The sequence below is a fragment of the Stegodyphus dumicola genome, chromosome 8, assembly GCF_044657685.1.
Source record: "Stegodyphus dumicola isolate Sdum_Otavi_A_Nest chromosome 8, ASM4465768v1".
NCBI lineage: Eukaryota > Metazoa > Arthropoda > Arachnida > Araneae > Eresidae > Stegodyphus > Stegodyphus dumicola.
Genome location: NC_140775.1, coordinates 107325811 through 107339717, shown reverse-complemented (window position 1 = coordinate 107339717; position 13907 = coordinate 107325811). Strand labels below are relative to the sequence as shown.

General features: G+C 33.1%; 1 protein-coding gene across 7 annotated transcripts in view; it reads left to right on the top strand.

Moving 5' to 3' along the window:
* The window catches only part of LOC118203952 (retinoblastoma-associated protein-like), a 168095-nt gene that overhangs the window by 6310 nt on the left and 147878 nt on the right, over window positions 1–13907 (top strand). For all 7 annotated transcript variants that reach the window (XM_085822241.1, XM_085822242.1, XM_085822237.1 and 4 more), the window contains one exon: window positions 6192–6272. In XM_085822241.1, the coding sequence (XP_085678367.1) occupies window positions 6192–6272 (81 nt within the window). The remainder of the gene's footprint in view (window positions 1–6191; window positions 6273–13907) is intronic.

The window sequence follows — 13907 nt, the reverse complement described above, 5'->3', positions numbered from 1 at the left end:
CTTTTTTTTTTTTTTTTTTAAATAAAGGAAAAATACATACCAAAGTTACATAATTAGAAAATCATCCCCTTCTAGGAGAATCGCCTTTCTGGTGAGCTTACTTTTGGATTCAATCCTAATCCTAACTAATCCTCCAGTCCTCACTACCATTAGTTTCTCCGCTCCAGGGGGAACGGGCATCTCCTAAGCTTCTCACTATTCCATGTTATTGCATACTGGTTAAATTAGGTTAGGTTAGGTTATATGAATATGGCAAAAACAGGATGGCTATCCACTTAGAGGAGAGCTGCTTTCATGTAAGAACTTTTTTTTAAAAGGAACTGGCTCATATTCACACTGCACATGAGGAAATCCACGAAAACAAACCATTCAGCTAGCCCGTACTCCTAGGTTTGAACCCAGGCAAGGTCGAACTACCAGTATCCATCAGTCGTAATCACTCGGCCACTGCTGAGGACATTTGTTTTATTATTTACTATGTGTTTTGCCTTTAGGCTTTGCATGCAAAGGGAGAAATGCCTTGTGGAAAAATTTTTTAAGGCTCTTATCTTTTAGAGGAAGGTGCCTTTCATATAGGAACTTTTTAAAGGAAACTGGCTCGTATTCACGTTACACATGAGGAAATGCTCAAAAACAAGCCATGCAGCCAGCTTTTTTGCCTGGTTTGAACCCAGGCAAGGTTGAACTATCAGTATTCAGCGCATTTGTCTGATTATTTACTATGCGTTTTGCCAAAAACATTTGTAAGGGAAACTAGCTCGTATCTATGTTACACACTGGGAAAATCACGGAAATGCTCATACAATCAGCAAATTCACATATACTTGACTCTCTAACCGAACTGCTGGTGCTCAGCGGCTTTTATTGCTTAGCCACTAATGGGGCCGTTGCATACAAAATATGGGCTATTACTGAGAGTATTCGTGTTTCCTGTCTTGTTTTTCATACTTCCTATTTCATAAGTAATTTTAAGTTCTTAATGCTTTTAAAATATCATGGAATTAGTAATGAAAATTAAAATTTCACTCTCTTTTCTCCTGCAACTAAATGCATTGAATCCTCATAATTTGATCTGCGGTTTGATTTTCGGTTGTCAGAATCACGAGACTTAATAAACGCTCCTGGCTCACCAATGATCGTAGATATTTTTTAATATCTTTTAATTTGCTGAAACTTCGATCTGAACAAGTGGAAGTGCTTGTGGTTTGTCCTCAATCAGTTCATCAGATTGCTTTTTGTGCTTTGGAATTCTTTCTTTGTCAGAATAGACTCAACTGTAATTTTTCAGTTACTGTTTTAGACTCTTGTATCCAATATTCCATAGGATTTTTCTCTCATTTTTTATAATTCCTTAGTTTTGGTCAGTTCTTTCATTAACTACACAGAACGCGGAAGAAAAATTCCTTTTGAATTTCAATATTTTCTCGATTGAATTCTGGAAAAATATTAGCTCGAATTTTCAGCTTGATAGTAAATTAAAAATTTTTCACAGTATATATTAGATGTTCTAGTTTGTTCTTTCATTCTGCATTGAGAGAAATATCTTTAATTTCTTTTAAATATTTTAAACTTCTGGTAAATTTATTAGAACGACTTTCACAGCCACATATTTTGCCGACCATCTCGTCTGGCTGCTTCCTTTTGAGTTGTATTTTGTACATTTTTCATAATATACCATCAAGTAGAGCATCTGACAAAAAAGGGAAGTATTTTCTGAGTAATTCCAAACAGATTAACTGCTTCTGGGCACGAAAGAGCAGAATGCACACCGACAAGATACGAGGAGTGAGCCAAACATGGCACAAATTCCTCTAGCTTATTCATTTCTGTAATCCTAGCTTGTACTGTTTTAGAAATGCCAGCCATATTACACCCGTTGTCGTAAGACTGACACCAGACATTGTCCAATATCTAAACCATCAAGTGTCAATTAAGACACTAATTTTCTACAGTGCGTTCAGAAATGCATTCTCCCATCTTTCCACCAACTTCTATGAAATCAAATAAATTTTCCTTTATCTCACACAATCACCACACGTTTTTACGTATTGAGTCACCTGGTTCATTTTTTTCTGTATGAGACACATATAGGGTAAATATGACTCCTTTCCCTTTGTTAGGTGCTTTGACTTGTTAGGTGCTTGTACTTAAGAGTTGAATTATGTTTGGCAAGCAGAGAGATTAAATTCAGAAAATTTCCTTCGCTAGGTCGAGGACACTTTGTGAACAGGCTACTTGGGATTTCATCAGACCCAAGAAAAGAATGACAGTTTGTTGAAAGATACAGTACTGCATCCATAATTATATAGAATTTCTCTCCATTTTTCTTTCTCTGTGTGAATGAGTCTCTCAATGTAGTGGTCGATGCCTTGGTATGATTTCATTCCTTGTACTCGAATTTTCTACTTAATGATGCACCTCTATGGATTCGAGACAGTTCGTGCTCAGTTAATTTTCATAAAACTTTTTCCAATTATTGAATCCTCTAGTATGGTGTAGCGGCAGCACCATATTTCTGATAAATCTTGCAGAGTGTACAAAAAATTGCATTCTTGTTTTTAGAATATGTAAACCAAGATCTCCTAAGCTTTTCATTATTTACTAATGTTCTGTATTACATGTCAGATGTCTGCCATCACATTCAATGAGACTGAGGTTTACGTTTTCTATGTTTACTGGTTTATGTTTACTGGCTAATAATACTGATTGACTGCTTAAGAAAGATTGTTGGTGATCTTTTATTTTTTTCTATGGCCAGCCAACTGCATGGGTCCAATAAATCAAAAGTTTTAGTTTTTCGTCTTTCTGCTGCCTGCCCCCATCTAAATGAAGAGATCTTTATATCATGGTTTCATGTCCTCCAGCTATTCGTTTGATGTCGATGAAGAAGGTTGTTCTTTCAAATGCTAACTTGTCGATTGTTTGGGGATGATATAGGCAGTCATGTTCGGTCGTGCAAATTGCAAAAAATATTAATACCCTCTAGAATCTCAGCATAATCGGAATTGCGTCAGGGTCTGACGGTTTACTTCTTCCGTAAAGTTATTTTTTCATCTTAGCTGAAATTTGTTTTCTCTGTTTGGCTTTATCTTTGGCTCGTTTTCTATATTCTGCTTTTTTCCCCCTCAGCGCGCAGATGGTTTCTTTTAATCTAAATGAAATTCACTATGAATTACCTTAATAAAAATAACTAAGAGTTGACGTAATTACACTGAACAGTCCTAAATAAATGGTCGCACCTCGCTTGCTGACTATTGAAAGCAAGCATATCTAAGAAAAAGAACCGAAGAAAAGAGTACAGAAGAAACCTAAAAACTTTAAAAAAAAACCATAAAAAAAAATAAATCTAGCTTTAAAATCCAAAATGTACTCCACTATTCCGAGTCAAACCAAAGATGAGCCTAAGTTGCTGACTGGCAGCAAAAAAATCTAAATGCCTTGCTTCATCTTGAAGACATAATGACGATGTCTTGTATATACTCAACAAATATTAATTCGAATTATTTCATTTGTCCAGGATGCCCAAGGTTAATTTTTTGAATTAGCTGTTAGAAAATAGTTGCAATACTTCTTGATTTCCCAGCAGACGTTGCTATGGAAACGAGGCGAATTCTTCAACAAGCTGTCGTTATATTTCTCATTTTAATGATATCCCGCCCAGACAGGAAACGATAGAGGGACTCCAGACGTTACTGATAAGATCAGTCTGATTCTATCAGTGACGTCTGGAGTCCCTCTATTGGCTTCTTTCTGATCTTATATTTATATTTGTAATCAATTGTACTTTATTTTAACTCATGTTCCTTTAAAAGGGTTTTTAGTATTTAATTGGAAATCTTCTTAAAAGAGGATTTTAAACTTGGCTTTAAAACTACACTGAAGTGCCACTGAATTAGTAATATAGGTAGTCAATAACGAGGTGGGCCTCCTCTGGCCTTTATAATGGCTGCCAAATGACGAAGCATAGATTCAATAAGTTTCCGGAAGCATTCTACGGGAATGGCTTGCCAAACTTCAGATAGAGCAGTCTATAATTTAGGGAGAGTCGCTAGAGTTGCGTGATGAGGTTTCAAACTTTTCTTCAAAACATCCGAAAGATACTCAGTAGAACTTGAGTCAGGGCTTTTAAGTGGCCAATTTGTGACAGAGAAGTCAGAAAAAAAAACCAGGCAATAGCCAACCAATACCCAGGAGAGGTGCAGTTATCTTGCTCGGATACTCCATACCCATGTGAATGACAGGACAACATAAATGGATGGAGATGATCGCCCAGCAACTCTACGTACCGAATCATATTGAGAGAGGTTGGTTCTAGTACCAAAGATCCCAAACACTGCCAAGAGAAAACATCCCAGACCACGATTAAGCCACCATGGCCTTGTACAGTTCCAATCTGCCATACAGGATTCATGGCTTCATGAGTCTGACGCCATATTCTCAGCCTACCATCGATATTAATTAGTCAGAATCGAGACTCATGATTCCTTGCTACTCATTTCAAGTCCACTAGAGTCTATTCTCTGTATTCTCTTGCCCAGGCAAGAAGTGCAGCTTGATGGCATGCATTCCGCAAAGGTACTCTCGCGGGTCTACGGCTTCCAAAGCCTATATGGTGAAACGAGCATTGCACGATCCTCTTACTGACTGCACGACTGTTGCCCTGATTCAGCGGAGTGGTAATTTGAGCTAATGTTTGGCATCGTTGACTACGTACAATGCGGCCGAGCCGTCTCAATCCATGCTTGTTCTAGGTTAATTGTCCTTTGCAATTTGCCCGATCGCTAGTTCTTTTTCCGACCATCCTTATATTCTCGGTATACTCTTGACACTGTCGACCTTGAAAATCCTAGCTCGCTGAGGAATTTGGAAATTGAATGGCCCATGTGTCGCGTGCCTACTATCTGTACGAGATTGAAGCTGTCTAAATCAGAAGTTTTACCCATCCTGGTAATTGAAACAATTGATTAACAATGACCATAGTACTAGCTGTATGTCCATTTACCACAACGTCCTCACGTGAGCACAGATGCCACGGAGAGCTATAAAATTTGCATAGCCATGTCTATCCCTAATTCAGTGGCACTTCAGTATATTAGCATTGTACTAAAATTAGAGAGCTGTTTTAGCGAACAACATACCAAATACGATCCAGCGTTATATTTGAATTTGCTGCCCACAAAAGTTGCCGCCCAGGGCAAGAACCCCGGCTTGCTCCCCGCTAGATTTGGGACAAATTTAAGCACTAAATCAGGCTGCCCAACCAGTATAGTGATTAGCGTCACTAATTGCTGTGCAAATCCCGGGCCCTTCGGCACAGCAGTTATGTAATAGTGTCAGTGCGGCATGGCAGCACTTTAAATAAGTCCTCTCATGTGGTTTGATGGAAGGGGAGAGGGGTGGGAGACCCTCAGACCTGTCTTCCCGGGGTGCTGTCTATCAAAATTGGTTGCGGAACTAAGCAAAATCGCACTGTCACCTGTATGGTGCTCAAGGCTGTTGCCAATGGCAGGCGTACTCTAGTGCTCCTTGCAATGAGAAATTTTGTGGGCTTGGGCTGACTACATCAGACAAGTGAGCATAAGCAACAACAACAACAGAACTGAACCATGGATTTTGTATATTTTATTTTCTAATTAAGTGTAATTATTAGTCTTTAATTTTTCTGCAGAGGTCACTATGAAAAATTTTCATTTAACTTTAAATAGAAATCGAGCATATTTATAAAATAGGGCATCTTGCCTAAACTTTTGAAATTCTTTCATCTTAAATGTTAACTATTTAAAAAAAAAAAAATTTGTGGTCTCTTGGAATGCAGGGTGGACTTGTCATTATAAATCCATTTCTAGCTGAAATCCGAAATAAGACTTGCTTTATGTCATAAATCTTATCTGTATAAAATTAAGGTCAAATTTGTTTGAATGTTATTTTTAAAAGTATTTTTCCTGTAACATTAATTTGTATAAAAAATGCAAAAAAAAATAAAATAAAATAAAATAAAATAAATAAAATGCAACCGGGTATTCAGAAGTTTTGTCCATTTATTGTATTTTTTTAAGCAATATATGTAGTATATTCCTTATTTTACATTTTGTTCATTTAAAGTAAGTGTGCAGGAATTTTTTAATATGCCCTTTAATTATTGTTCATAATATATATTTATAACAATTTAGATAAATTTTTGTTATTTATAGTTCACCTGAGTCCAGGTTTGATGGGAAAGGCATATGTCCAGAAGTGACAGTTTCTGATCTGCTGGAAAAGGCCAATATAAAGTAAATTAGACATAATAAAAACAAGAATATTAATTCTTAATGCTGTAGTTTTTTATGAAGAAATTTCACTGTTGTTTTATGTATATAAAAATGCACTGAAGTATGTTTTACGTGGTATCTTGCATACATATTTCACATTATATAAAAGCAGATATATATTTTAAAGGTACCTTAAAATCTTTTCCCCAGTTATCATAAAGGAGAACCTGTTTTACAGCATCAGGATTAAGATATTAATTAGGATAAGATAGCAGATATAATGAGATTTTATGAGTCATGTTTGATGGATATTACTTACAATTAAAATTAGAAAGTCCAGCCAAAACTGAAATTAGAACCAAGTAATTAAAATTAAAAGAACCAGCCAAAATAGTAATAATAATCAAAATCAATTTGACATTTTGAGAAAAGTTAATATTTAGGGAACTTTCTATTATTCACACTTCTGAGCCAATTCATTGGTGACATACCTTTTGATTGGTTATTTTTATGTCTCATACCCTAATGTTATGTAAATAAATGATAATTTAAAAAATATTTTATAAGAAATAAGAAATTTTATGAACAAAAAATATCTATGTGGTGAATATTTATATTTCTATAGCTGGTATTAATTGTTCAGAAAAATTATATGCTTACTCACATAATTTTTTAATTCCCTAAATTCAGTGAGTAAATCCACATGTATTCAAGCATGTTGGTATGCACTTGCGTGGGTTGGCTGTTGTTGTATGCATACTAAAAAATATGACAAGTTTGCTTATGTTGTGAAAAAAACATTTTTATCTCCAGTGTGCCAGACTGTGTATTGGAAATTCCAAAGATATGTTGTTTTGCTGTTTTTAAATATTTTATGATATTGCTATTGAATTGAATTTTATGTGGTTAAAGTTCAAAAAACATATTTAATAAATAATGATAACGCACAAAACATTAAAAAAAAAAAAAAACTTTTGGGCGTAATGAAAAATTTGAAAGCTTTCTTTCTTTCTTTCTTTTTTTTTCTTTCTTTTTTTTTTTTAATTTATGTCCTTAAAATTGTTTATTAAAAAATAAAATTAAGATAGACATTTTGTGGAATGTATATCTCATGTTTACGAAGGGAAGTGAATAATTAAGCAAAAAAAGTCAGTTACAAAGTAACATAATGAGATATTAACTTGGGAATTTTTATTTGTCAACAGAATCTGCATAGTCGTTTATACTTTTATCCCATCATTTTATCAATGCTGAAACAATAACATAAAATTCTTTGGTTTTCTGTTTCAGCCACATCATTATTGTCTGCTGAGCAACTACTTCCAAAATTGATTTTTTAATGGACCAAACAATTACTGACACTTTTATTGTTAAAGGTCTATAGTACATTTCTTAAATTAGTTCCTGTGCTCTGTTCAGTTTGCCTCAATTTTCATCGTAAACTTTGGAGCGGTTTTGAAAAGTTTCTCCACCTACTTAGACTTGGCTTTGCATGACAAATACTTATTTTTATAAACAGAAAATACTCCTTTTACCCTCTTCCCCAAAAGTGGGTTATATCATGCTGCTCCTCTCTTGTACAGTTGTCAAGTTCCACGCATAAACTGAACCACGCATGTGCAACTGGTACTTAGTAAACAAAATGAGTATCATGAACTAGGAAGGTTCTGCCACGTATTGACATACATGAAAAATCACTCATTGCTATTTTTAAATATATCATGCCAATTTGTGACTGACTGCTGCTTTATCTAAAATCTATCTAATACATCATCTGAAAATTTTCTAATCTCAGTTATTTGTTTGCAAGACACAAATGTACATAGTAATAACTAACCATAATAATTTGTGTTGAAAAATTCTTTAAATTTATTTTTCAAGAAAAAGCAATTGTTGAATAGAAATAGGTAACTGTAAATTTTTGCTCATAAAAGTCTTTGTTTAATTGAAATGTGAGGGTTCATTTTCCAACTGATTATAATTTTGCTACATTCTGATTATTGGCACTCCCACTCGTTGTGAGCTCATAGATGATTCTGAAGAGGAACATTTATTTGCGTATCATTATGTTTATTTCAACAATACATCCAGCGTTACTTGTTATTATTATTATTATTTTCTAGTAGAGAATTCACACTTCTTGGAGTTAATTTCGCCAATTGATAATTGTGTTTGAAGATTATCCCAATTCTTCACAGAATTTCACTGAAGTATATTCCTTTGTCCAATAGCAAATAAGGCAAACTCTTGTAAGCAGGTTATACTTATCTTCAAACCAGTTTCTGGTTGATATGCTAACACTTTAATTGGAATTTTTCACATTGCATTTCCCTAAAATTTGGTTATTTGAGAAATACAGTTTTATAGAATGCGAATGTTTGCATTCTCTATTATTCAGCAAATGCCATATTTTCAAAAACGAAGCAATGTTGGTAAAAGTATAGTTTAGGGTACCCCTTGGCGAAACTTGGTGATTTTTGGCGGTACATGGATACCGATTTTGTGCAATTCTTTGACTTGTTATTTTGGTTTGCGAAGTGGCGATTTTTGTGCCAAACATCGCCGCCACACTAAGCCAAAATAACAAGACAAACAATTGCACAAACTCGGTACCCATGTACACGTCAACTTATTTTCACTTAAAAAGAAAAAAAAATCCCCGAATTGCACAAAAAGGACATTGCGCACTCCTTTGACTTTATCCATGTGCACGTTAACCTAGTTTCACTTAAAAAAAATCTCCGAATTGCACAAAAATGGCATTGCACACTCTTTTAACTTTAGCCATGTAGTCAAAGGAGCACCAGATTCTAAAATATAGGCAAACAAAAAATACATAATCTCAATAAAATAAATTTTAAACCAAACAATAAAATAATATAAAAGAGAAATATATGTTATACATTTAAGCAATACCAAAAGCAAATATTCACTAACCATGAATTTCGAGTTTGCTTCGTACACCCAGAGCCATGTAAAAATCAAAATATCAATCATACTCAAATGACTTTTTTTCAAACCAAGTACTCTTTCTGATCGAACGCCTCACATAGTGACCATCTAAACCTTTCTTCCTAAAAACTCATTCAAATCAATCTAAACGGTTTTTACGTTCGGCTAGACGCATATCCTTCCTACATACAGGACACTTATAACGGCTACAAAGTAAACCTTCATTTACACACCAGTCAATTAAAGCTCTTTTCCCCTTTCACTCCAAATCGTACAGAAAATTCAAATTAATCTTACTACATTTGTCCATTCTATAGTCTAAAGAATCAAACCAACACACACCACAAAAATGCTTACAAAACATCTCTTGATTCAAAATTTCTCAGAATCATGCACCCGATTACGTCACAAGAGAGTTTCCATAACATTCAACTACTCAGGCTACCATAAATGAAACAACAACTTTGCCATAATACAAGGTGTACCTTAAAATCTACTCTACCCAGCAATGTTTTCTCTTTCATCAGCTGGTAAACTCTCCCATTAATATTTACTACAACAAAAACAGATGTACTCAAAGAAAAAAAAATATTAATAAGAAACATTACTATTGAATTTCAAAATTGCAGACCCATGTGCACTCAAATGAACATGTTCTGCATGCATACCTACATGTAAATACACATAAATACTTTTTAACAACGACATGGTTTGCCACATAAATGCTTTTTGGCAACATAGCACATTGCTTCATCAATAATTTTTCATGATTTTTTTTGGTTGTGCAGACAATTTAAAGTATCATAATTTTTTAGGAAGTTGTTTATACTTTTAGTCATTAGTTTTTCTGCATAATTATGTGCTGAATAAAATAGTCCTTATATGTAAACTAAGAAATATTGCAGAATAAATATCTCAGTTATATTTTATCAATTAAATTATTTCAATCAATCACTCTGTTTGATTTAGTTAGTAACTATTCTTCACTATCAAAATGAGAGCCAAATAATGTGTTTTGCTCTTTCAATGTATTTATAAAATGTCTAAATTTGATTCTATTTTTTAATCATATGCATCTCAGTAAAAGTAAAAATATCCCATTCATTATTTGATCTTATAAGTTATGAATATCTAAATTAAATGTACCTAATTTTTCAAATACTTAACACTTGATTAATATTATTGCATTATATAAAAGCATCCAACATTTGGTATATTCTAATTCAGGTAAATGTACAAGTTTGTTCACAAATTTTCCAGTGTAAAAAATTAATGAGCTGTTAATGCTAGCAAATTTATGAACTAAATCATTCTTTCACTATAAAAAATTACATAATGTTATTGTGTTCTAATTGTAAAATATGAATTCAAAGCCTCTCAGACCCTGATAGTCTGGCAAACAAGCTCTTACTTTGTCTGAAAATATACGACAAAGTCTTATGAAGCTTAAATTGAACAGAAGCACAACTAGTGCATACAATCAAAGCACTGCTATTTGTGAGGAATATATAAATAATATTTTTATAAAATTTTTATAAAATCATATTTTTATATCATATTTTTATAAAATATTATAGCAATATAATTTATATATTGTTATAAAAATATAAAGTGTAATTTGCAATTATGAAAGCAGTCATAGCCCAAGTCTATCTAAATTTGCTCTTATTAAACTAGCTGGCACTTTAATAGCATGATTTAACTTTTGCTAGTAAATGGCTAGTACTAGAACATTAACTAGCAGAGCTGAGCGAGAGTAAAGCTGCAAGCGTTGCTGCTGAAAGCTCTGTATCTAAAACTTTCCAAACCTTTGCTATAAATGATGTTAACTCATTTTGCATCCTGACTGAGGGCTAACAAAAAGTAGAACTATTAGTATAGGTCCAGATGATAAAAACTAATTCACATAAAATAGTTTATAAAGTTTAACAGTTATTTACTAAATAGAGAGAAAATCTTTTCACTGACTGTGGTTAAAAAGTTTCATTAATTTTATATTCCAGTTTTCTTAAGTGTTCGTCTACTTTAAAAATGTAAACTGTTTTATAGTAATTTAATTACAGATTTCACTTTTTTTAAGTCATGCATTAGTATAAAAGTATATGCTATAATAAATGACATAATGTTATTATAATCATAAATCATCAGCATGATAGTAAAGTGTGCTATTTAATAGCATTTACTATTAGTATAATAGTATTACTATTATAGTAGTATTTACTATTATATTAGTTAAGACACAATAACACGCCGAATAAATACTAATTCAGAAGTCAAACAACAAAAATCAGCGTTATATTTACAAAATTTTCACAGGACTATTTTCGATGGTTTTACCGAACCACCATCTTCAGCTGCAAAACCACAAATGAACCAGATAGAAAATGATGATTAGATAAGATAAGAAGCCTGGATAAGCAAGTGGCGCCATCTGTTGGTGAAACCAGAACTAAAACATAATTTCTTTAAAGGCCGAAGGCAAATTTGGATTGGAATTAGGATCGTTAACTAGAACAGAAAGATTTTTATGAATGTGAAATGCCTCTAGAAAATCCAGTTCTCTAATGGAAGATGTTTTTTGAATAATTTTGGCAGCAGAAAAACTGAAAGTGTGGCTTTCGGACCAACAATGTTGAGCAACAGAAGACTTCTGTGTTTCCTTTTTTCTAACATATGCCTCATGTTCCTTGACGCGAAATTTTAAGGCTCTCTTAGTTTGGCCAATGTAAATTAAACCACACTGGCAAGGAATCAATTAGCTATAAAGTTGCACATATTTTGCAGAAATTTAACTTTCGGGTTGTTTATTCTCCCATCAATAAAATTCCGAGTTCCATACTCAAGGATCCCATTCCGGATATGAATTCCTGGGGTATTTATAGGATTCCTTGCCAGTGTGGTTTAATTTACATTGGCCAAACTAAGAGAGCCTTAAAATTTCGCGTCAAGGAACATGAGGCATATGTTATAAAAAAGGAAACACATAAGTCTTCTGTTGCTCAACATTGTTGGTCCGAAAACCACACTTTCAGTTTTTCTGCTGCCAAAATTATTCAAAAAACATCTTCCATTGGAGAACTGGATTTTCTAGAGGCATTTCACATTCATAAAAATCTTTCTGTTCTAGTTAACGATCCTAATTCCAATCCAAATTTGCCTTCGGCCTTTAAAGAAATTATGTTTTAGTTCTGGTTTCACCAACAGATGGCGCCACTTGCTTATCCAGGCTTTCTTATCTTATCTAATCATTGTTTCCTATCTGGTTCATTTGCGGTTTTGCAGCTGAAGATGGTGGTTCGGTAAAACCATCGAAACTAGTCCTGTGAAAATTTTGTAAATATAAAGCTGATTTCTGTTGTTTGACTTCTGAATTAGCATTATATTAGTATTTACTATTATACTATTGTTATAAAATGCTTTTATAACTATACTAATATTGGGTCAGTCCATAAATTTGTGCACATTTTTTGATAAATTTTTAAATAATATAAAAAAACACAATTTAACATTTTAATCAATTATATATTTTCCTCCATTATCTACAATGTCTCGCCATCTTACAGGCAGCTGTTTTATGCCATTGCTGTAGAAAGACTCTGGTTTTGATGCAAAAAAGCTTGAAAGTTCATTGTGTACATCCTGTTTAGAATTTAATTTTTTTGCCAGTAAAAAAAATTGTAAGGCACGAAATAAGTGAAAATCACTTTGGGCAATATCTGGGGAGTAAGCAAGATGTGTGCAAAAGCTCCCAATTAAATTCACTAATTTTTTGCAGTGTTGTTCGAGCCGTATGCTTTCTAGCGTTATCATGATGAAACAACACTTTCTTGATATTCACCAATCGTGGGCATTTTTTGGTCAATTCTGAGTTTAGACTACAAAGTTGTTCACTATAAACTTCTGAATTAAACGTTTGATTTGGTTCTACAGTTCAAAACGTCCTGAATGGTATTCATCACAAATGCTGCTTTTTCAAACTTTAAATTTTTTAAATCATTTCTGAGCAGTCCGTACACTAATAGTGTGTTCACCATGTACACTATTAATTTTTATCGCTGCAAACCTGGCAGATTCACCACAGCACATTTGTACTGATTATCTATATTCATCTTCTATGGGTACTAAAATACATACGATATTTATGAAAGTTGGTGATGAGCTGAATAATATGTTAGTCAAACAATGACAAGTTTCAACAGGTTCAAAATTGAATTGTTTTAGTAAATGCGTCATAGTGAATTCCATGCATACTCTTAATGCGCACGAACTTATGGACTAACCCGATACTTTTATATTTATTGCTATACTAAAATACTTTTAAATTTCTTTTCCTTTGTCTGTTTTAATATGCTAGTAACTTGAATATTTTTTCTTTAATCTTAAAAAATGTCTAGTTAAAAATTGAAAGCTGTAAATCTGAGTATCAGTAAACATGTTGGTGAAAACAGTGTTGATTAAAAACAAGTATCAAGTCAAAATCAAACTTTTTTTATGTGTGTGCAGATAAGTATAACTTTTTAAGAACTTGTTAATGCAATTAGTTATTAGTTTTTCTGCATAATTATATGCTGAATTAATAAAGTGCTTATATTTAAACTAAGAAATATTGCAGGATATTTTATATTCCAACTTTCTGAAGTGTTTGGCTGCTTTAAAAATGTAAACTGTTTTATAGTAATTATAATTACAAATTTCATTATTTTT